The sequence below is a fragment of the Lepisma saccharinum genome, chromosome 3, assembly GCF_977018435.1.
Source record: "Lepisma saccharinum chromosome 3, izLepSacc3.1, whole genome shotgun sequence".
Classification (NCBI taxonomy): domain Eukaryota; kingdom Metazoa; phylum Arthropoda; class Insecta; order Zygentoma; family Lepismatidae; genus Lepisma; species Lepisma saccharinum.
In genome coordinates, this window is record NC_139231.1 from 81832389 (window position 1) to 81855992 (window position 23604).

Sequence of the window (23604 nt, forward strand, 5' to 3'; positions counted from 1 at the left end):
CGAAACAACATAAGAAACGTATATCCGGAAAAATTTTATCAATATATGCAGTAGATAAAAAGAGGCATTTTGCCAAACTTCCGGGCTCTAGTGATGATGTTATAACCTTTTACAGACTGCTTATGCTCAGAGAGGCTAATCGAGACTGGTTGTTCAGTTGAAATTTCATTAAACAGGCAAAGTCGGAATTTTTCTTCAAGTCTTTATGCTCAGGTGGCTAATCGGCAGAGCTAGGAATTTTAGGTGCTGCACCTTAAATTTTTTTGTGTGAAAATGAGCAAAAAAGTTACTCATCCCCAAAATAAGCGCGAATTGAACTCTACTCATGGTGTTTCGGTTGCCCCTTTTTGCACCTTTTTCACAATCTCAGAACCTTTTCCACCTTCTCGCCCTTTTTGCATCTTTATCATTTTTTTTAAATACAACTTTCACGCTGTTTAACCCCACCAACATTCGAGGCACTGCTTCTTGGCACGCGATTCTTCTTTACTGCACAACATTGAATCGGCTTTCTTCAGTTCTTGGATGTTAATGTAGTAAGCGCGCGGACTTTAAACAGTGCCAATAATGACGCGTTACAATTGCTAGAAGTTGTGCTCTTTTTTGTCCTATGCTGTATTGTTTACGAATTGTTGTAGGAAAGCTGTTTTGTTTTCATTTCCTTCTCCCGTCTCAGCGAGCAAGGTAACTGCAGTCTGTGATCGACTGATCGATGAATCGGATTTGCTTGTTCACCATGCCAAAACATAAAGTAAATGTTGGGAAACTGCAGGACATTGTTAAACAGTTAAGCGGTGATGGCATTCAGAGTGATGGATCTGTTTGTTCTGAGGTGTGATGTGTGTGATATTTCTATTGCTGTTGATGACAAACACCAACGCAGCCGGGCTGTGCAGCATCTACGAAGTGGAAAGCACGTCAGGAATAAAGAACTACGAGATGGTAAAGGTGGGAAGCGACAGCAATTCGTTGGTGAGGTGCTTGCACCTTAGAGTTCCAGAAATACAAATGAATTTTTCAGTGAGACAGCAAGGACATTTATAGCGTGTAGAATACCTCTTTCGAAACTTAGCAATCCTGTCATGAAATCATATTTGCAAAAATATACTGGGAAGTCAGTTCCAGATGAGAGCACCTTAAGGAAATCTTACCTTCAACCTCTTTATGAAGCTAGAATCTCGCAGATCAGGCAAGTAGTAGCTGACCATCTAGTCTGTTTCATACTAGATGAAACCACAGATAGGCAAAACAGGTACGTTTTGAATATTTTAGTAGCACTTCTCAATGGACATCAAGTAAAACCCATGCTTTTAAAAACTTATTTTCTCGGCAAAACAGATAATGCAAGTGTAATGCAAAGTTTCAATGATGCATGTTTTGTAATGTGACCGGAGGGCGTAAAATATGATAGAATGTGGTTAGTTCTTACAGATCAAGTATCTTACATGTTAGCTGCATTTTCTAATCTGAAGAATATGTATCCTAACTTAAAACATGTGACTTGCATAGTTCATGTTTTGCATCGAGTTTATGAAGCTCTTAAAGATGAATATACATATGTGAACGAATTTGTGTCTACCATTAAGAAAATACTGAAAAAGGCTCCTTCTAGAATACAGAAGTACGTAGAAATTACGAAACTTCCGCTACCACCCTCTCCCATCCTCACTAGATGGGGTACATGGTTAAAAGCTGCAGTGTTTATTTGCAATCATTTCCATACAATATCGAAATTTTTAGGTGCTTTGCCTAGTGATTCCTCAGCTGTGGAAAAGCCAAAAAACTTGCACTTAAACAGGAATTGCAAGATGAACTCTATATTGTACATTGCTTCTCTTTCCTTACTACTGCAATCACAGAACTGGAGGAGCAGTGTCCTGAAAAGGAAGCACAGTGGACTGTTTTGATGGATGTGCAACGAGAGCTGCAAGGGGTCGGGAAAGAGAAGTTAGAACAAAGTTTAGCCAAAAACCCTGATGTTCAAGAAGTCGCAACCAACAACGATGTGGATTACTGGTTGAAAACAAAATACGCACCACTTGTGTCTGTTGACATTGAACGTTCTTTTTCAACTTACAAGTATCTGCTTAGTGACCGCAGATGTAGCCTCACTCAGAAGAACATAGAAATTTTGAATGTAATCTATTTTAACAGTTTTCTAGTTGACTAATTCTAAGCAAGTAAGAAAAGCATGTTTTCCTTTATGTCGCTTTCTACAGTAATGTATCAGAGATTTTTCTTTGCTTTGTTATATTAAACGATATAAAACCAGAGAATCTATGTGTTTATCCAGACAAGTAAAATCATATATGTATGCACTGCTCACAATAAATTTTACATCTGAAAATTAGCACCTATTTTAGCACCTTTTTGTACAAAAATTGGCACCTTTTTTGCACCTTTATTGGCAAATTTTTGCACCTAAAATTCCTAGCTCTGCTATTCGGGACTGGAGTACTATCCGAGCCATTGTGCCACCGCCGCGCATCGAACCAGGAACCCTTTAATTACGAGACGAGAGTTTAAGCCACTACATTAACTGAACAAATGTGTAATGCACTTCCGCCAGGAATCGAACCTGCGATCGGGCCTTCCAGATAGAGTAGTGGTAACGTCGGCAAATTGTAATCAAGGGATCCCGAGTTCAATACCCGGTAGAGACACACAGTAGTTCGGATTCCACTATGAACTGTAAGCCCAGTCCTGATTAGCATATCTGTGCATAAAGTGGACTGAAAACAAAAACTCAAAATTTGAACCTGCGATCCTTCGATTACAAAACGTCATCGTCTTGTAATAAAGGGGTTTCGAGTTCGAAACCAGGTGGAGGCACATTGCACAGTGGTTCCGATCCAACTTTAAGTTGTAGTTCCAGTCCTGATTATCCTTTCTGTGCATAAAGTTGACTTAGCAATCTCAAGCAACTTTGATTACAAGAAAAGAGTGACTATAGTACTATTGGAGAGGCCATGATTATGCCGTTAGTAATATTATATTTTTCAATTCTTATTCCCAATGCCATTACCAGTGGCTTGTTTTTTCACGTCTTGCTAATAATATGCTGTGTAAATTGTCCCTTGCCGGGTTAGCAAACTATGAGACGTGTAATTTCAAACGAGACTATGACGTCAACTTGAGACACAAACTGAGTTGGAATCTGTCCGTATGGCTGTTTGGTTATCCGCCGGATAGTCCAGATAACTAACGAACGGGGGATCATTGTTATGGAAGCAACTCCTTCATATCCAATCTCCATTTAATGTATTGTAAGTGAGCAACCTTCATAGATTAGCATCTGAGATGGTCGAGATACTGATGCTACCACAACCCTCTGAATATGTTATCTACACAAACGGTATTCGTTTTGTTTTACATCGCTTTTCTGCTACTTTTGGATAATAGAGATAAAGATTTGGTAATTAGATGAATGAATACACATATGAACAGAATACAAACAACAGCGAAGAATACATTAGCTGTCTTTCCAGGCGCCAGACCCTTGTTAGTCATGCAGTTCCAAGGTGCACGACAAGCTTCTCCGAAAAGTTAACCCCTTATTCCCTACCAACACTTCTCTTCTTCTGTGTTTTCCACATACATTCAATGTAGAGTTGTTACATTTGCGTGTCAAAAGTGACGCCCGATTATCTTATGCGAAACAGGAGTTTAGGAAGATCCTGCCACCTGGAAATAAGCAGGATAAAATTTGTATGAGATAAGGGATTTAATTAGACATCAGTGAGCAATTAAGAGAAAATTGGAGGCTCTTCTCGACTCCCTAACCTCCCGATTATTCCCGAGAGATTTGAGAAATCGAAAAAGACAATTAGCAGTGACTGGAACGAATTCAGTTCGTGCGAAAGTAACTCCCTTTCAAGCTGCTGTGGCGTGGTAGGCTCGCTCACTTCCCCAAGGATTGAATGTCGCAATCAACGATGTGTGGTGATTGGTCGAAAACTTCCGGGCCTGCAATTGCGTAAAATACAATCGGTTTCTATGTCACATTTGATAACCGAAGAGTTAACATAATTTCCTCTCACAAATCTTTTACTTCCAGGTATTCCGTATTCTTGTACTTATCAGCGAGGGAGAGAATTGTAATCAGGCAACAGAAAATGGAACCCGGACTTCTTATCTAGGAGGGAGAAATAGCCACTGTGCGTTCTATAAGAAGTCATGTTCGATTACCAGCGGGTTGTGCGTTAAAGAATTTTCTTTTGGAGAACTCAAGGATCGACGATCTGTTTTTCCGGAGGTCCACCTTTCTTTTCGTTCTCTCGTTCTCTGTATTTCCCTTTGTCTCTCTTTATTTCCTTGTCTTTCTTTGTTTCTTTCCTTCTTTTTCTATCTTTCGTTCTTCCTTACAGTCTTCCTACAGCTCCCGATATTTCTTTCTTACTATCTCTCTTTCTTTCCTTATACTTTCATTCTGTTTTTCCCTCTATATTTCCTTAGATTTCTTTCTTTCTATTGCCTCTTTCTCTCTTTTTCTTACTTTCCAGATCTTTTTCTATCTATCTCCTTTTCTGTCCCTACCTTTCTTCTTCCTATATATATCTCTACCTATATTTTTTATAATACTCTTGCTTTCTTTTCCTATCCTTCTCTTTGTTTATATATCTTTCTCCTTCTTTTCCTATACGCCTGTCCTTTCATCATTCTCTCTTTCCATTTATCTATTCCTCTTTCTTTCCTCTCGCCGTACTTGCGTGCAGCATTTCATGTCCTTATCGATCTCAGCGTTGCCACACGTGAGCATGGTGTAGGACCTTAATCGGACAAGCTCTGCATAGCCTTTCTGCTATCGACCCATGTAACAATATCGGTACTCTTCGGATAAAAAATAAAGACATCGCAGTAGAGTCTTGTAATTCTGCAGGCCGTTCATTAAACGTCATAACTAATGAGGCAAAGACAAGTGGAGTAAAAGGGAGGTAAGTGTTTGCCTTCTAATTTCGTGAGAGCTCTTTCGTTGAATTGATCAATCATTCGTAAGAATCTAAGACTAATTCTAAGGTATTAGAAACATTTAGAGAGCATAATCTTTTATTAAGGGCAGCTGGTGTAATCGTCTAGCTGCCGGTACAAAGTTTTTCCATATTTTTAGGGAGAAAAGCAGGGACGTGTTCGAAGCAAGGGCCGGGCCCTCTAACTCTTTCTGCGGACAGGGAGCGTCCTGTACATTATTTAAATATATTTGGTACCGGGACGAAAACTGCAGTTCTCTTTTGGTTATTTTACGTTGTTTTTCTACTTGTTAGGTTCATCGCGACAGTGATGAAGACTGATGAATTCATGAAATTGTTTATGGGAGACACTGTGATACATACAGGCCAGACCATTGTTCGAACATAGGCGCCTTTGCGTAGCGTGTTACCCTGACCCCTCTGCCACGCGGCCAGTACACTACAATTCAAAATCGAAATTAGATTCAAGATTCGAGATTCGTAAATTAGATTATGGATTCGAGATTTCAATATTAGATTCAGGAATCGAGATTCGGACATTAGATGAAGGATTCGATCTTATCCGTTTCGAATAATTCTGGACTTTAATAATTCAGAGTCGGATTCGAGCGTCCATCCATAGTTTTAGCCCGCGACTCCCCGATAGGAGCCTATCATCATATGAAACTCTCGCCTAATTTATACGGTTGTCGAGGACAGTGTAAAATACATCAATATTATACTGTTTCCCAAGTGTTAGGATTATTGGAGGACGGATACGTCAGCCCTGTACGCTGCTTCCGACGCCCGTATATAAAACCATCGCTGCTGGATGCAAAGCTTTATCTCCTGCAAGAGCTACGATCATCTTTTCAAAATAAGACAAGTTTGACTTCGGTTTAGAGACTATGAGTGCATATGAAACTTGAAATAAGTTTGTCGACGATCGTTTGCAACAACTATTGACTTCAGCCTCAGGCTACGATGTTTCCAAAGTAATTTAGGACATCGATTTTTACTATATTACAGTTCCCTCCCTGCAGAACATAACATCAGCTGATGAAAAAAACAACAATAGAATGCGGAATCAATAACTGGAAGCTTGTGCAATAACGTAGATTAAAGTTCCCGACTGAGTAACGATCGGAGACGGAATATGACACACCCGTGATGCATTATGTGGAGGGTGGATGTGTGGGAAGGCTGAGCTGTTTATCCTCTGTCTCCCACCGTGAAACTGGAGAAGTTTGAAGTCTGGCAGGTAGAGGTTACATAAAGTCTCCTCCGCGAACAAACTTTTAGGAATGGAGTTAAATCATGAATGGCATCTCCTAACGCCGACACCGCCGCCTCCAGTACGTGGCCAAAGTTGGAACTAAATTAGATTGGTTTCAAAACTGTAAAAAAGAAGCGTTTCGTCGAGTGCATCCGAAACGCTCGATAATGTCGGTCCTGAAAGTCTTTCGACCAGCTTTGCGGCCGTGATGTTTCTTAGGCCCCGCTCACACAGTCTGTTCGACTGCTCAACTCTGGTCGAAACGACTGCAAGACGACCACTCGGCAGGACTTCGGACTAGAGACGCAAGAATTTTGGGGCGACAAACTTGCTCTGTAGTATTACAAGAGTCAAATTGAAGCCTTAAAAGCCCAATAAAAGTTGTAGGGCAGACTGTATGCAGCTCAAATTTACATGAGGTGTCAAACCGTTATTTACAAAACGACCTCGAGGCTGCAAAAATAATAAAGTGAGCTTCAAAAACGCCATTTTTGTTATTTTAAAGATGGCGCCTCTTGTACTTACTTGAAGAAGTGAAGAGAAGTGGTTTCTTGCCCTCTGCCAGCCTAAAAATTACAGAAATTTCTCGGCAAATGAAAATTAAATATCTCTGTGCATGCTTATCGCACCAGCAAGTTTACTAATGGAGGAGAAATTTCGACAATGGCCTCAGTTCGCAGGAAGATGAGTGGAAAAGCCTTCGCAGTGGCTCATAAGTGACTGCACGTGGACACCAAAGGCACTAACTCAAATTTGAAAATATATGTAGATCAGCAAATAGGTCTGTGCTAAAAATGCAGCAAACTTGTGCAGAAATCTACTAGATAAGAAACATAAACAAATTAAAGATTTTATTTGACTCTCCCTTGTAAAAAAGTAAAAATACATGCTGTTTATATATTTATACGGAAATATAGAAATATATTTTGCACATAGGAAGAGAGAGTTTTAATTTCTAAACAACAGAAAAGACATCTGTGTTTTCTTTACCCTGCAAATGCGTTCTCAACATCAACAGAACTCCAAGCAGGAAAGAGGTGGGGAAATATATTTATAGGTCTGGCAGCAATTGTAATAAAAGGGGAGGGAGGTTCGAGAGATGTGTACATGTAGCACATCCACAATCGAGGACGCCTTCACAGAGACAAATATGGAGGGTGAGATATTTTAAATCCGTCCCTGTCCGTCCGCGACAAAACTGTCATGTCTTGTCTACAAGCGGCTTGTTAAGAAGTTTTGTTGAACTAACTTGAGGATCCACAAAATGTGAATGTATGCCCAAAAGAGAGAGAGAGAGAGAGAGAGAGAGAGAGAGAGAGAGAGAGAGAGAGAGAGAGAGAGAGAGAGAGAGAGAGAGGCATAGGCATTTGTAGCGAGAAGCCACCGACAATTACGAGACGAGGCTGTGCTAAAACTTGTAAAACTTGTCTCGCCTATTCTCTCTCATTCCTAGGGATAGTTTGGTATAAGAGAGTGAAAGAGTAAACCAAGAAGAAAGAAATGATGGAAGGACAGAAACTGACGTTTGCTGTGGTAAAATATGTAATTCAGCATAAATTTCAGATATGCGCATAACTTGAAAGAAAATTTCACTAAGAAACTCGAAACTCGGTTTAATTATTCTAAATAAGTTTACAAACTAATGTTTGCGCCTTGTGCCAACATAATCTGCTTTTTAAGAAATGAATGTGTTTCATTGCTGCTTTTGGCACATTATGACACAATATTCTCACTGTGTCAAAGAGTCTTCAAGTGAATAAGAACAAGATCACAGGTTAGTTTTGATATTCTTACCATATTGGATAATGCTATCCTTGTATCGTAATATTTTGAGTGTGCACTATTTATTTTTGATGGATGATGTAATAATGATATTAACTTATTATTTATTCAGTTTGAGATTCAAGTATTAAAGTGCTGCATTTCTCACGGGTGATTTTTGTCTAAAAGTAACTGGCAACATGGATGTAATAAGCCTGCATGTTTGCTTAGGTCTGTTTTATTACATAACAAAATATTGAAAAATTCTTTATGATAAATTTTATGCTTCGTTTTGCACTACTTATAAATTTACATTCTTCTAATTCATGACCGCGGTGGCTCAGTCGGACAGTCAGTGCCACGGCACGGTAGAGTACAGACGTGTTGCGAGCTGCTGTAAACGAGTTAACCGAGTACCGTGGTGAACTGTTTCGCGATCAAATTGGGATTTTTCCCCACTGAATTTGTGAAAAGACTTGAAACGACAACATACGATCATCATGCAGCGTGAAAATACCATTCAGGTAAGCTTTGATAATGGAACAACTAAACCGAGTGCTAGTGCAATACATGAATTTATATACGGAACTTTTAAATTGACATTAGATGAAATATATGCCATACAGATACCGACAACTGTTCGCGGTGTATATGTAAGATTAGTAAGACGAGCAACAATGGATAAAATCCTAGAAAAATATTCTGGTGAGGTAAACTTCCATTATGAAAATGGACAGATGACAAAAGTGAAACTTAGTGATGCTGGCCGAGAAGTGAAATATATTCGAGTGTTTAATCTCCCGCTTGAATTAGATGATAGATATATAAGTGCCAAATTAAGTGATTTCGGTGTAGTAGATAACATCACACGTGAAACATGGAGCACGAAGTTTAGATATCAAGTACAAAACGGAGTGCGGGTAGTGAAAATGTTATTGAGAAAACCCGTACCGTCCTTTATTCAGGTCGATAAATTTATGGCGCACATAATATATACTGGACAGACACCCACGAGTGAAATTTGTGCTAGTGACCTTCACAAAAAACAGGACTGTCCTCGCCGGAAAATAACGGTATTACGTGTTCCAACTCGCCCCATTAGATCTTATAGTGGAGCGGTAGTGCAGTTATCCATGGAAGACAAAGATGACGGAATGGAAAATGGAATTCCCCAGCAGACCTGTGACCAAAAAGTGAATGACAACAATAGCGACCAAGAGACGCCCCTTACCCCATTGATTCCGACCGTTCCAGTTGAGGAAAACGTGTCCACCCTTACAAGGAAGCAACCAGACTCCTTCCCTGAACAACAAGTGGAAACAAAAATCGACGCCACACCAACCCAGGAGGTGGAAGACCGAGAAATGGACCACACAAATCTAATGGAACATGAAGAAGATGACGAATCAACGGATGTTGAAAAGGATTCCTTACTTCCAAATAGAGGTGTGCGAAAGAGAGAACTACGATCCTCCTCACAGAAATTATCGGCTGGAACTGTAAGTAAAACAATACAGAAACGTAAAAATAAACAAAAAAAATACTTCGTTTGCTTATCCTACGACGAAAAGTTTGAAAACAAATGACCCCAAATTTGATAGTAATGAACAGCCAATGGTTGATAAGCCATGAGATTGCAAAAGGACAGGTTAAAAAAAAAAAATTGGAGTGTAAAATGACCAACAATGTTTGCGCAATGTTATTATTTATACTAATATGTCCCCTTTTTTTCCTCTTGCAAAGTAAAATGGCCAATCCGGTTCTCCGATTAGCAACCATAAATGTAAATAAGTTAAGTAGTGACACTAAACTTGTGGCCTTACGTGAATTTTTAATTAATAATAATGTAGATGTTGCATGTATTCAAGAGGTGGGGGTTCCTTCCTTGAAGTGTCATCAATATTATGAAGAATATAATAAGTGTGTTCAAAATTATACGGGAACATCCATTTTGGTACGTCATGGTTTAAATATGTTAAATGTTCAGCTTCACCCCGGTGGAAGGATTATAATGAATGAATATTTATGTATATGGTTGGATGTATATATGTTTCTTTCCTGTAGTACTTCACTTATAATCTTGTGTGTATAAATGCGTTTGTGTGTGTGTTTGTATGTAATCTACACTTTTATATGTTTATTATTTGAATTATGTAAGCTTTCCTGTAATTGGAGATTCTCTCTGTAGGAAGCAAACGAATAAATAAATAAATAAATAATTGGTAAATTGGGTAACTTAAGTATTTGTAATGTGTATGTTCCTTCTGGTACTCAAAATAGAAATAGACGTAGAAATTTTATAACACAGGAATTAGCCCCTTGTTTAGATGGTCACACAGATCGACTTTGTGTTACCGGAGATTGGAATTGTACGTTACATAAAGAAGACCAAACTTCCACCTTCAGTTATTTCCCAGAACTCAACTCTTTAGTAACTGGTCTAAATCTCGTTGATGTATGGAAAAAATTACAACCAGGAAAATTAGGCTTTACTTATAAAACACAAACCGGGGCATCGCGTTTAGATCGTATGTATATGTTCATAATAGTTTACAACATTTGGTGTCGGACATTGAGGTAATTCCAGTAATTTTTAGCGATCATGATGCAGTAGTAATGAAAATGAGATCCCCATTTGAATATATACATGTGGGAAGGGGATATTGGATTATGAATACCATAGTACTGAAAGAGGATCAATTTATTCAAGCCTTTCAAACGGCATGGGAAAGAAGAACGCTGAGAAATACCGATATTATACGATGGTGGGATCAAGTTTTTAAACCATCCCTCCAAAGACTTTGTCGTACGTATTGTATAGAAAAGATGAGAAATAGGAAAAATTTAGTAAATTTTCATTTTTGTGTGTTACGAGAACTTCATAATAAGGCACAAATGGATAGGTCGACACAAAGTCGTATAAAAAAGGTCAAGGCGCAATTACTTCAGTTATATGCCAAAAAGGTAAATAGCATAAAGGCAAGAAGTAAATTAATAAATATTGACCCCGATGAAAATGTATCTTTAAATCATGTAGTTCAAATACATAAAAGTAAATCAAAGAATGTAATTACCAAACTCCAAAATAATGAAGGAAAATGGTGTCAAAACGAAGAAACTGTACGTAATTTATTACGGGAGAACCTTTGTGAAATATATAATGTTCCAAGTAATTCCCTGTCTGATTCCACATAATATATCCAACAATATTGTCCTCATGCTGAGTTTGAAAATGAGACACAAAATGGAACAGAATTTACGATAGACGAAGTTTATCACGCAGTGTGTGCGGCAAAATCGAAATCCTCGCCAGGCCTAGATGGAATTTCTGGTACTTTTATTATCAATTTTGGCCCCTTATAGGACCTACGGTAACAGAATGGGTAAATGCGGTCCTTACGACAGGGCAACTGAGTACCTTATGTAACAGTTGGGCTGAAAAGTTCGTAGGCTAACATAGTAAAAAATATTTTTTTGACAAAATTCGATTTTATTATTCAATATAGTTGCCTTCGAGGGCGATACAACGATTATAGCGGTCATACAATTTTTCGATGCCATTTTTATAGTACGATTTCTCTTTAGCCTCAAAATAGGCCTCAGTTTCGGCGATTACCTCTTCATCAGTGCTAAATTTCTTTCCAGCGAGCATTCTTTTAAGGTCTGCAAACAGGAAAAAGTCACTGGGGGCCAGATCTGGAGAATATGGTGGATGGGGAAGCAATTCGTAGTCTAATTCATATAATTTTGCCATCGTTTTCATTGATTTGTGACACGGTGCATTGTCTTGATGAAACAGCTCTTTTTTCTTCTTCAAATGGGGCCGTTTTTTCGTGATTTCATCCTTTAAACGCTCCAACAACGCTATGTAATAATCGCTGTTGATGGTCTGGCCCTTTTTGAGGTAATCGATGAATATAATACCATGCGCATCCCAGACTACTGATGCCATAACCTTGCCAGCCGACTGTTGCGTCTTTCCACGCTTTGGATTCGGTTCATCACGTGCAGTCCACTCGGCTGACTGTCGATTGGACTCTGGAGTGTAGTTATGGAGCCATGTTTCATCCATTGTAATATATCGACGGAAAAATTCGTGTTTATTACGGTTGAATATCGCTAAACATTGCTCCGAATCATCAAAACGTTGTTGCTTTTGATCGATTGTGAGCACGCGCGGCACCCATTTTGCACACAGCTTTCGCATGTTCAAATATTCATGCACAATATGTCCAACACGTTCCTTCGATATTTTTAAAGTCTCAGCTATCTCGATCAACTTCACTTTACGATCATTTAAAATTATTTTGTGGACTTTTTTGATGTTTTCGTCGGTAACAGTCTCTTTGGGGCGTCCACTGCGTGCATCGTCTTCGATGCTCATTTCGCCTCGTTTAAATTTAGCAAACCACTTCTCAACGGTTGATTTTCCTGGTGCAGAGTCCGAATAATGTTTATCAAGCCAAGCCTTGGCTTCAACAGTATTTTTTTTTTGCCAAAAAGCAATGCTTTATTAACACACGAAATTCTTTTTTATCCATTTTTTCACAATAACAAAAGCTGCTTCACTCACAATGCTATATCTCACGAACTAATTATCCGGCAGCTGTGAAATTTATACACGTATCTTTTGAAGGTTAGTACTAAGTAAAAATTACATGGATTTATTTTTAGTAACGCCATCTATGAGTCAGCCTACGAACTTTTCAGCCCAACTGTTAAAACGGGGGTTGCAATTTTCATAGCAAAAAAAGAGAATCCACGGAAGACAGTTGATTATAGACCCATAACAATGTTTAATACGGATTATAAAATATTAACTAGATGTATCTTAAACAGGTTAAAAAACAATATAGAAACATTAGTTCAGCCCTTTCAATATGGAGTACTAGGTAATAAAAAAGTATATCATCTGCTATCCAACATAAGAGATTGTATTTCACTGTGTGAAAATACTAAGACGGATGCTTTCTTAGTGTCTGTTGACTTTTCTCAGGCGTTTGATCGTGTAAACCACCAGTATTTATGGCAGGTGTTAAATTACATGGGTATACAACCGGTCCTTATTACTCAAATTCGGAATTTAATGGAAGGTATACACATCAAAACAAAGGTAAATGAATTTCTCTCTAAGCCCTTTGTAGTAAGTAATGGCTTACCTCAAGGTAATCCCTTGTCTCTGGCGCTATTTGCGTTATCTTTGGCCCCCTTTTTTTAAAAAAAAAGTCGGTAACGCGTCTGACTACCATGCTCAAGGTCCCGGGTTTGATCCCCGGCCGGTTCAAATCCGGGAACTTTTCTAACATAGGAAGCGGTCCCGGCGCCCACCCAGCGTCGAATGACATGGGTACCTGGGGGAAACCCTGGGGGGTAAAGGCGGTCAGGGGCGTGATGCTGATCACATCACCACCACTCATGACCTGATCAAGAAAGTGTTGGGCGTTACCCCCACACCCCCTATACGCCTTCATGGCGTGGTGCTAAGCACAGGGGAGCACTTTACCTTTTTTTTCTAATTCATGACCCTCTTGAATTTTATGTTGATAAGGCCTCTTTTTCCTCTTTTCCCCAATATTCCAAAGGGTTCGTTTTGATTGGTCTATTTGTTGCTTTCCAGTACACGTGAGAGTATATTTCTGAATTGGAAATATTTCATTGATAATTTAACCAGTTTTCAAAAACTTGGTTTACGTGTTTGTATTTATATTTTGAGGCTTTTCTGCCGATTTGGATGAATCTCGGCCATAAGCATGACTTGTGATCATTTGAGATGGATGAAGGAATAATCACAAACACACATGAACAAGGAACAAAATACAGAGGAGTAGTATGGTTGTAGATGAATGTGCCAGAGACTCTTTTGCAGCTTCCGGGATGTGTTACGTGAAACAAAAGTTGAAATTTTGGGAATTCCGAAGAGGTCACCTCTGGCATACCTCTATGAACCTGCTATTGAAACAACGTTATGTTGTCGTGTTAAATAAACTAGTAACACACACACACACACACATACACAAACAACATATATACAGGGTGTCCCAAAACTCTCCGGTCTCATAGGGAAAGTCGGAAGTGATGAATGTTGAATATTGATATCTAATATAGCCTTTGTTTGAGAGAGGAAAAACATTACGGCAACAAATGTTCAAATTGATGCCCCTCTTCGTCACCGAACACGATATCTGCACTGTTTATTTCATTGTTATTAACCCGAACACAAAATTCTTCTCGACGGTCAGTGTCATGACCATGCAGTCCCTGCACAAGCTGGGTTTTGCAAGGGTGAAACTTATGTCTTTGCACAGAGCTTTTGGGAATTCCAAGTTCCTGTTCCATCTATCGCAATGATCGGGTGAGACTTACCGAGAGACCTGAGGCATGCAGAATCACAATTTCGGCTTCCTCTCGCATAGTGTACGTTTCATTCCTGGTATCAATTTCACCTACATTCGTTTACCTGAGAGAAATTATCATTACTAAAATTTTTCCGACTTTCTCAATGAGATCGGACTTTTGGAACACCCGGTATATAATTGGTTACACCACATGACCTTCACAGTTTTCCCACACCTTCGAGAAATAAGAATGAAGATGCCTGGAGCCGAGAAAACAAAACTTCCAGAAATCCGACCTACTTTATCTGCTTTCGAAAGGGGAGTTCAAAAACTAAATGATAAAGGATAAGTTTCATAGGTTTGAGTCCCGCCTCCGGTAGCAAAGTCGTCTGTCAAGTTACAACACAGCATTTCCCCCTCCGATCCTTTTCAACAATAATGCTAATAGCTTGAACTTCCTCTTCGGATGGTTGTTCAGAAACCACATCGAAAGTTGCCTCTGCAAGTGGATGAAAATGGTATCCTTGGAACAAATCAACAACTTTGTCAAAGTGCATAAGGGGAAGGGGCGCAAATCGAGTTTGGTCATGCATGGACCTGTTTTTGAAAGTCTTAACCTTTAAAAAGCTCGTTATTGCTCCGGAATAACTTCTGATATTTCATTTCTGTTTACAATTTTCGTTTATGTACATGTAGAAGTACGACATACTTTGGATTCCAAAGCAATAGGAATTTTACGTATCTTTGCCGAAAACTGCATTTTCTCTTTTTTTTAAAAAAAAATAATTTGAGTTTAGAAGCCAGAACCTTTCATAGGATGAGAACTGCTTGTCATGGAAGGTTGATATTTCATTTATGGTGATCATAGGCGTGTGCAGATCCTCTGAATTTGGGGGGGAGGGAGGGACAAAAGCCTTGATGACAGTTCAATTTGAGAGAGGAAAACCTAATTTCACTGCTTTATTGTATTCATGGGTATGAAATATAGTGTGTGCCCCCGAAAATCATTACATTAGAAGAATTCAAACTTCCGTGGCACGCACCAATGTTATTTACTCAATCCTCTGTGGTTCAGAGACTATTTTACATATAAACGTGGTTTCGTACAGCAAATTCAAAAGAACTACACATGATTTATTCATTTCCAAATACTATTAGGGGGTGTGGGGGCAGTTTCCCCCACCCTCACTTTTTACCCCCGCACTATGGCATTTAATTCTGATCCTTGTCTACAAAGACAAAGTAAACTGTCCCCTCCCCCGCTGGCACCCAATCGTCGCTATTGATTTCCTATGTATGAGCAATTTATATTGAGGTAACACAACTAACGAATAAAGTGTGTGGGAGTGTTAATAACAAGGGATTTGCTAGAGAACGAAGTTGAATAGTTCAACTTTATAGGAAATAATGCACCTTCCTACCCCTCCGTAGTTGCTTGGAACTTTCGTCGGCTTGAAAATACTTAATTTTTTTAAGACTATAATATTGTTTAATAACGGTAATAAATTTAAAGTTAAATTACACTAAATTTCTAAGTGAGGGCATTAGGGGCAACAATCCCCCCCCCCGTGCGCACGTTTTTTTTACCCTATACTAATCAGAAATCCAAAAAATTATAATGTGCATAAAATTATAGTGTTAAACTATGTGGAAGAGATGACGTTTTTCAGATTTAATTATTTACAAAGAGGATCAACAAAGTCACTTGATGGTATAGGTGTGAGAATTATTCCCCAAAAAACACACATTCCTATTATACCGTATGGATATGTAGGGTGTCTACTGCCTGAAAATTTTGAAATTAAACTTAAAATAAGCACGCTTGAAAAATAAATTTGAAGAATTATTCCCTAAATAACTTTGAAATTTGGAAGAATTGATCCTGAAAAATCTTAAGTTGTGCTTTAACTTTGTCTTTTTGGTGAGGTTGACACCCTGTTATTATATTCAGTATATTTTTTGGGAAGTTATACCACTGGTTAAACATAAGTGACAGATAAGATTAAGCTTTTATTTATAACGAGAACTTACATATTTTGTGCTTGTTGGTAATTTAAAACACAACTGACTACGTTGAGTCAAGACAACTACACTGCAATTTATTATGTGTAAATACGTAGTTTCTAGGAGAAAGGAGGCTGGAGTGAAGTTTTGCTGCTTAGACAGCGAAATCAGCGCTGCACGCAACGCAAGGTTGGATTGAGTGTTGTCTTTCTTCTGGATCTAAGTTTTACGTTTGCACTGGCGATGATCTCGCGGCAAGCGTACTTCAACTCGGACTGCGCACTTCTCTGGATCGCCTTGAGAGAGTTGCAGACCTTCTGCCTCTTTTTCGCAACGTTGACTTGACCTCGCTGCTGCTTCAACACGCAGATAAATTGTTCCTTCACCTTGTTAAACTTTACGGGCAACTTTTTCGCAACCGAGCTCTGGATATCGGCCATCTCCGTTTGACATATCTCCCTCTCGTCCTCCTCCAGCTGTTCTCTTCGGATCTTCATTTGGTACTTCTCGACATCCTTTCTTACTGCCTCCTTGACTCGCTGCAAGCAGCTCTGAACTTTTCTGTGGCCAAATATTTGAGAAAGGAGCTCAAATGTGTTATCATTCGGGAACGACGAGGACTTCACCTGGACGACCTGTTAGTCTTGGTCGGGACATTGAAGAGGTCGGCACATTGGCACGCGAGAGACTTCTCTGCTTTGCGGAATTTCGATCTTCCCAGAAAGCAGAGGGACAGCGGCGCTGGCGTCTGACAGAGATGGCCATGCTGGTAGCTTCTGGAGCTTTGTCCATACCTCGTCTACGCAAAAAAACACATCGGTAGGAGTTCTTCGTTGTCTGTTGGCTATGGAAATGACTTCAAGGGGAGCCGGTGGTGAGACTGCCTGAACGATTTGGTCCAAAGATTTCCGACGCAAGCCAGGAGCGTTCATTCCGTCCAGAAGCGTTTGAATGTCACTGTCGTATCTGAGCTCTCTCTCTCGTTGCTTCTCAAGCAAGAACTGTTCAATGTCTTCCGAACGCTCCACGGCTGCGGTTAGTAGTCAAGCACGAAAAAAGGACCAATAACGCATATCAAGTTCTTCTTCGCTACTCTCATCGTCGCCGTCACTTACTTGTTCGCTGCTTTCATAATCGGACGCCGTCACCTCTTCATCTGGATCGTCTTGTTGCATTGCGAACTGGATGGTGTGTATTATCCCTGGGACACAAGGTTCGACCTCCGGAAGTGGACACAACTTCGTTGAAGGCTTCGATGTGATCTCTGGCAAAATCTACCACCCTCATATGCGACACGTACTCCTGGTAGAGTACGTCGTGTTCTTCTTGAGACGGAGATTCATGCAGGAGGTTGTCAAAGGTTTCGTCTAAAAATCGACGGAGAGAGCGTTTGGCAGCATTGAAGTTAAAATTCATTAAGGGAAAAACTAATAAACGCACCAAATGATGAAAAACACTATGAAGCTAAAATTAATTGCGTCTGTATAAACTCCCAAACTCGCTCTAAATACCTAGCAACGTTTTTCGCAACACTGCACCACATTCGATTGTTTCCTGCGTTGTGTGAGATTTGTGACGTCACATTGTGTACAAACAAACCTATCACGACGTGTTTCCCTACGTGTTATCATTGGATTTACCATGAAAAGAGGTAACTTACAAATAGATCTACGATTTGAGCTTTTAACCTATTTTTTGCTTTGCAGGCAAATAAAAAAATAACAAGATATGTGGCACTTAGCTACGTGTGTTTAACCAGAATGAAGAAAAAGGAGGAAATTTTATTATCTGTGGAGAGGAAACGTATTTGCATTTCAGATACGGTATACTCAAACAAAAGGGGTAAAATAACTCAGGAATATTTTTTCGCTACCATTATTAGTATTGCTGATCAGAACAGCAAGGACTTTCACAGGAAGTTAATGGTTAATGTCACACCTTCACCCAAATGCAATTGGACCTGTTTGAGCCATATTGATTCGCCAAATCAAGAGTTTCGGATAGAATTTTGAAAATAATTCACTTTCCACAAGAGTGGTATTCTCTCGAAAAATAATAAAAAAAAGACTTCAATTTTTGGGATAAAGTAATTTCCCTTCACAGCGAATTTGAAAAGAGCGTTTCTAAAGACAACCATCCGGAAAGGGTTTACAGCGTAGAAGTTTCGTCCGCCAAAGGTGAAAGTTACCGCAAACTATCGGACAGTGATAGTCAGACATCCGTGTAGGAATCTCTTTCCCATTTCCCTTTTCTTCGGAAAAATTCCCTCGCTTTGCTTTGCAACTTTTTTTATTATTATTGTATTGTTCATTGCATTTCTGGGGGGTCCTAACCAAGTGTCTCAATAACAATAATAATAATGTTCAAATTAAAATAATATGAATACGGTTAATTAATTAATAATCTTAATATAATTACATGAATAGATGTATTATAAAGACTGTTTAAGAATATATATATATATATATATATATATATATATATAAAACAGCACTTATTTATTATCTAGCTTACGTGTAGTGAAGATCGCCAAAATTTGGTAAAACCAACTGCCCTGGCAAGGAAATGAATGTTAGATAGAGAATTGAATATTTATTCAATAACAAAAGATTATATTATATCCAGTTGACGAAAAGTAAAGTTCCTGATTAATATTTTATGCATATTATCATAAGTAGTGGTGTACATCCCGGTCAAGGAAACCTACAACAACGACTAGGTGTTCGTCGTGCTGACCACACGTCACCCTGCAACTGGTTGGATGATCTCTCATTTCGGCAGGTGGGAGTGAGGCAGGGAGTCAATGGGTAGGACAAGGGCCCTCACGGGCTGTTGCACTACGGCTTATTACTAGAGACGTTCAATATATAAGTTTCCCTGTGCTATAAAATATTGTATAAAGAAATGCCATTAAAAAGAAGCACATGGTTAACAAGCGCCATCCTTCGTCTACAAGGAACAATAATCGATTCGTTATCAGACGTGAAGGCGCATGCGCTCAAGGGCGAAAAGTAAATGCGTGTTCGGAAAACGCGGCCTCGCGTCATAAGGAGTTCAGAGGCATGGATGCTAAGGGCGTTCTGCTTATGGACTTTTTGGAGCGAGGAAGAACAATTAATGCTGACCGTTATTGTCAAACATTGGATAAACTGAAAAATGCAATTCGACATAAGCGACCAGGTCTCCCGTCAGCTGGTGTCATTCTTCTTGACGATAACGCTCGCCCCCACTCAGCAGTGCAAACACAACACAAAATTTAAGAATTGGGGTGGGAACGGCTGCCCCACCCTCCATACAGGCCCGATTTAGCGCCGAGTGATTTCCATCTTTTTCCTGTGTTAAAGTCTGAATTGCAAGGTTACCATTTCGAAACAGATGAAGAAGTGAAGCGGAATGTGAGAATAGTGCTCAATAGCCAGAGCCCTGATTTTCTTGCAAAGGGTATGGATAAATTGGTGCAACGGAGGGACAAATGCCTGAATCTCTATGGGGATTGTGTGGAGAAGTGAGGAAGGATCCTCCAACACATGTATGTATAGTTTTCTAATGTATCTTAAAAATAACATTTTTTACAGCATACGGAAACATATATTGAACGACCCACGTAGTAGTGTGCATAAATTTTCTTTGGTACTGTCATTCAAAGCGTTATGATCCCAATCTAATCCTTGCCTTCCAGAAAGTTCGGCGAAAATAAATAACCCTCGATTATAAAAAAATGCTAAAAAGTATATTTTCATTATTTTATTTTGATACTTGGTAAGTCTTTCGGGGGTATCCTGATCCCCTCCCCCCTAAATACGTCCTCGCACATGTGGAAGGTGCAGAGGTACGATGTCGGCACCATGCCGTTACACACCATGGTTGTTGCCAGATACCCTTTATACAGTTTGAGTGATCCCCAAATCCGCTTTCTGTAGGGACAATGTTGGAAAATTCTTACCTGAGATCACCCGTACCGAGTCTCTTGCGTGACAGTCAGGTGCTCTGTTGACTGGACCAAATTGTTAATAATTATTACATAACCTTTTTTGTCCTTAAAGTACACGTTAGTGGGGTACAGCGGGGCTATTCCGCCCACGGGGCTATTCCGCTCGAAATAAGAAATGTGGCCAAAGCGCCATATCTTAGCATTGTGGAGATCTTTTGTTTTGTTCAGTGTTAAGCTTCGTCTTCTCTGCCGTTCGTGTCTGTTGTTCCAGTTCTTTGTGTTATATCTTGGATGGGACAAAAGTAGAATCTCATGACGCAAGCGAACTGCGATGAAATATTGAGGTTGTTAAATAATAGAGCCTACGAACTTTAGGTGTGGCATGCACAACAACTCGAAATTTTAACTCATTTCTCTAAAGCTATTAGAACACAGGTTATGCATTGTGTGTGTGCATAAAAGTAGTTTGCTTTCTTCGTTGCCGCCCTAGTTGGCGCGTTTTTCACAATTACTACAGTAACTATCAGTCGGAAGGGAACTGACTACTTTGAAGGAGATCCATCACAATAGCCTGTAAGATCTTCCATTTTGAAATTACGCGCCCAGTCTTAAAACTTTCCAATCGCACCACGTACATGCCTCGTGGCATGAGATTCGAGAACCTCCAGGAGGTTAAATCAGCTCTGAACGGTGAGGCATTCTGTGGAATTTTTCCAAACTTTTTCGAGACCTGGGTGAATCGCTAGCTCAAATGCATTGAACGTGAAGGGAACTATATGTAAGGGAAACTCTGAGTGGAAGACATTACAGACAAACTATATTTATGTTCATTGTTTCCATTATTAAAAAATATATACCTCAACAGGCAAAACCTTTAGATGCCCCCTCGTACATGTAAAATATTTTTAAATTTAAAATATATGTTTATTTTTTTAACTTAAGGCAAGCAACCTAACCACACTAACAGAGCACTGCAAGTGTTAGATAGGTCTACATTCTGACTTGGGCCCAGCGAAAAAATCTCGATACACTGAGGGCGCCGTGCAACGAAAACGTTTGGGAACTCTTGGATGATAACTTTTCTAAATCGTGCACACGTACAGATATACAAAGAGGAGAAAATTATTAAGACTATAATATATACTAAATATATATAGTAAATTCTTAGTGATAATATTTCCAGTCTACTTACAGTTTTAAGAATACAAGTAATAGAATAATTCTTCCTAGAATCAAACCACAAAAAGAGCAAATGTCTACATAAGAAGACACTTAGGCATAATAGATAATATCGTGGTTTCCAAGGACGAAATAGCCAGTAGCGAATATTCCATATACCCAGGAGTGTCAACGTACATATAGGCTACATGAAATAGTAGCTATGAAGAGGTGGGCATTTTCATTATTCCTGTGCTATCCAAAATTTCAAGTAGATTTCTGAGAAATTCCGTCACGACCATTACCTTAACTGCTAGCGTGCTGTCACTACTCCTATAATCAGTAATGGCTCTTTGATAAATCTGGCATTAGTGAATAACAAAATACAAACAGAACAGAATTTCTACTGTGCGATTTTCATAGCCTAAAAGAAGCTTAACCGAAAGAACAAGGTGGCGGGTCTGCCACAATCATACACAAATTACCAAAGTTTTAGATAAATCATATTTTGAATGTTTTCCCCACAAACATAGCTGCATTACTCAATGAAAACTAAAGATATGCCACAAATACCGCATTTTATAAAAATGAAACGGGAAATATTAATATACCTCAAAATATATACGACGAAATTCATATATATATATATATATATATATATATCGTTCCTACCTCGATATTTGTAATTCTCTACTTGTTGTACAAAGGAGAAAATGTAATTACATAAAAATCCGAAACCTAACAATGCTATGGTCTCTCTGATGGCTTAGTGGTAACGTCGCTCCCTTGTAATCAAGGGTTCCCGGCTTCGATACGCGGCGGAGGCACATAGTGGGTCGGATATTACTTTAAACTGTATGTCCAGTCCCGAATAGCCTAACCGTGCATAAAATACATTTAAAACTCATAACTGCGCATCTAGTGAATGGTATACACAGTGGCGTGTATAGAATTTTCGAAAGGGGAAGGGGTTACATTCACTTTTTTTTAGTATTCGCCCCTCATTTTGCTACCTTATTCTGCCTTGAGAGTTCTTTTTTTTAGGATTACTGGGCCAAATGGGGGGTTATGACCTCCATCATCTCCGTAGGGCACGCCACTGTGCAGAGAAATTCCTTCCAATAAGATATATAATAACAATAGCAAAAGCAAACAATAACAAACAATTTTTAATAGAATAGAAGTTTATTAGTATTAGTTAATAATGATAACTGGTTAACCTAACCTAATAATAACAATTGTTTAGTTGTTATTACACGTATTATCTATTATTATTTCTATAGCTCTATTGTATCTTAACGACCTGATGACCCCACAAAGATTTCTGGCGACGCCGACGGTCTCGCGGAATGGAATTCCACAGTTAATTCGCCCCTAAAGAAATAATTGCAAACGAATTTATTTCAAGTGGGACTGTGCATAATAAAAAACAAGTACTTACTTATTACTTTCACGCTATCTTCCTTAGTACACATAACGCGGTTATATAGTCTGTTTGGCGTTACAAACACCGTTCCTTCTTTCTGGGACATCACATAATTGCTCGAGGTAATCAGCGCACATCAGCCAGAAATCGCAATCTGGGTTAACACCACACGACCGCTTTATCTACGGAAAATATTCGACGTTCGATTTTCCTTGCCCTCACGTGGTCTTGGTACGAAAGAACGCCCAGAACGCATGACAGAACGCACCGTCTCGTGATGTTTAAATAATTTACTACCTCGTCCGTTCGTTCCTCCCCGCCAAACGGTGCCGGATTCCGAGTCTTGCTCGTCGATTGTCAGTTGCCACAGAGACGAGGTAAACATTGATGTTTTCCATGTCCCCTAACAGGTGGCAGCGCTGTTCCCACATAAATTATATCAAACGAGCTGATATTCAAGATGATTGGATAGGCACTTGGTATTCTTTTTAAAATTAATTGGTCATAGGCTTGCGTGTTACATTACTTCATCAGTAACATAAATTAATAAAAGGTTTCTACATCGCACACAGGAATGGTACAGTGTGATGCACGAGTATTGCTCGGAAAATTATCCACAACTATTTTCATAATTTTTCTCCCTTATCCAACTAGATTATAAGGAATCAATTTTGGTAGTGTCTGCTGCCACGTTCTTTTTCGACGGTAATCTCTTGCTTGATTTGTTGTTTTAAGTCCACTTTGTGCACAGTAAGGCTAATCGGGAC

The 23604-nt window shown here is 39.2% G+C and overlaps 1 protein-coding gene across 1 annotated transcript in view; it reads right to left on the reverse strand.

Annotated features, from left to right (window-relative positions):
• LOC145985584 (uncharacterized) overlaps positions 1-23150 on the reverse strand; it is a gene marked incomplete at its 3' end in the record, with an annotated part of 265494 nt that extends 242344 nt beyond the window's left edge. The window contains exon 1 of the mRNA XM_083119654.1: positions 22853-23150. Coding sequence (XP_082975780.1) covers positions 22853-22943 — 91 coding nt within the window. The remainder of the gene's footprint in view (positions 1-22852) is intronic.
• Positions 23151-23604: the final 454 nt, after the last annotated feature.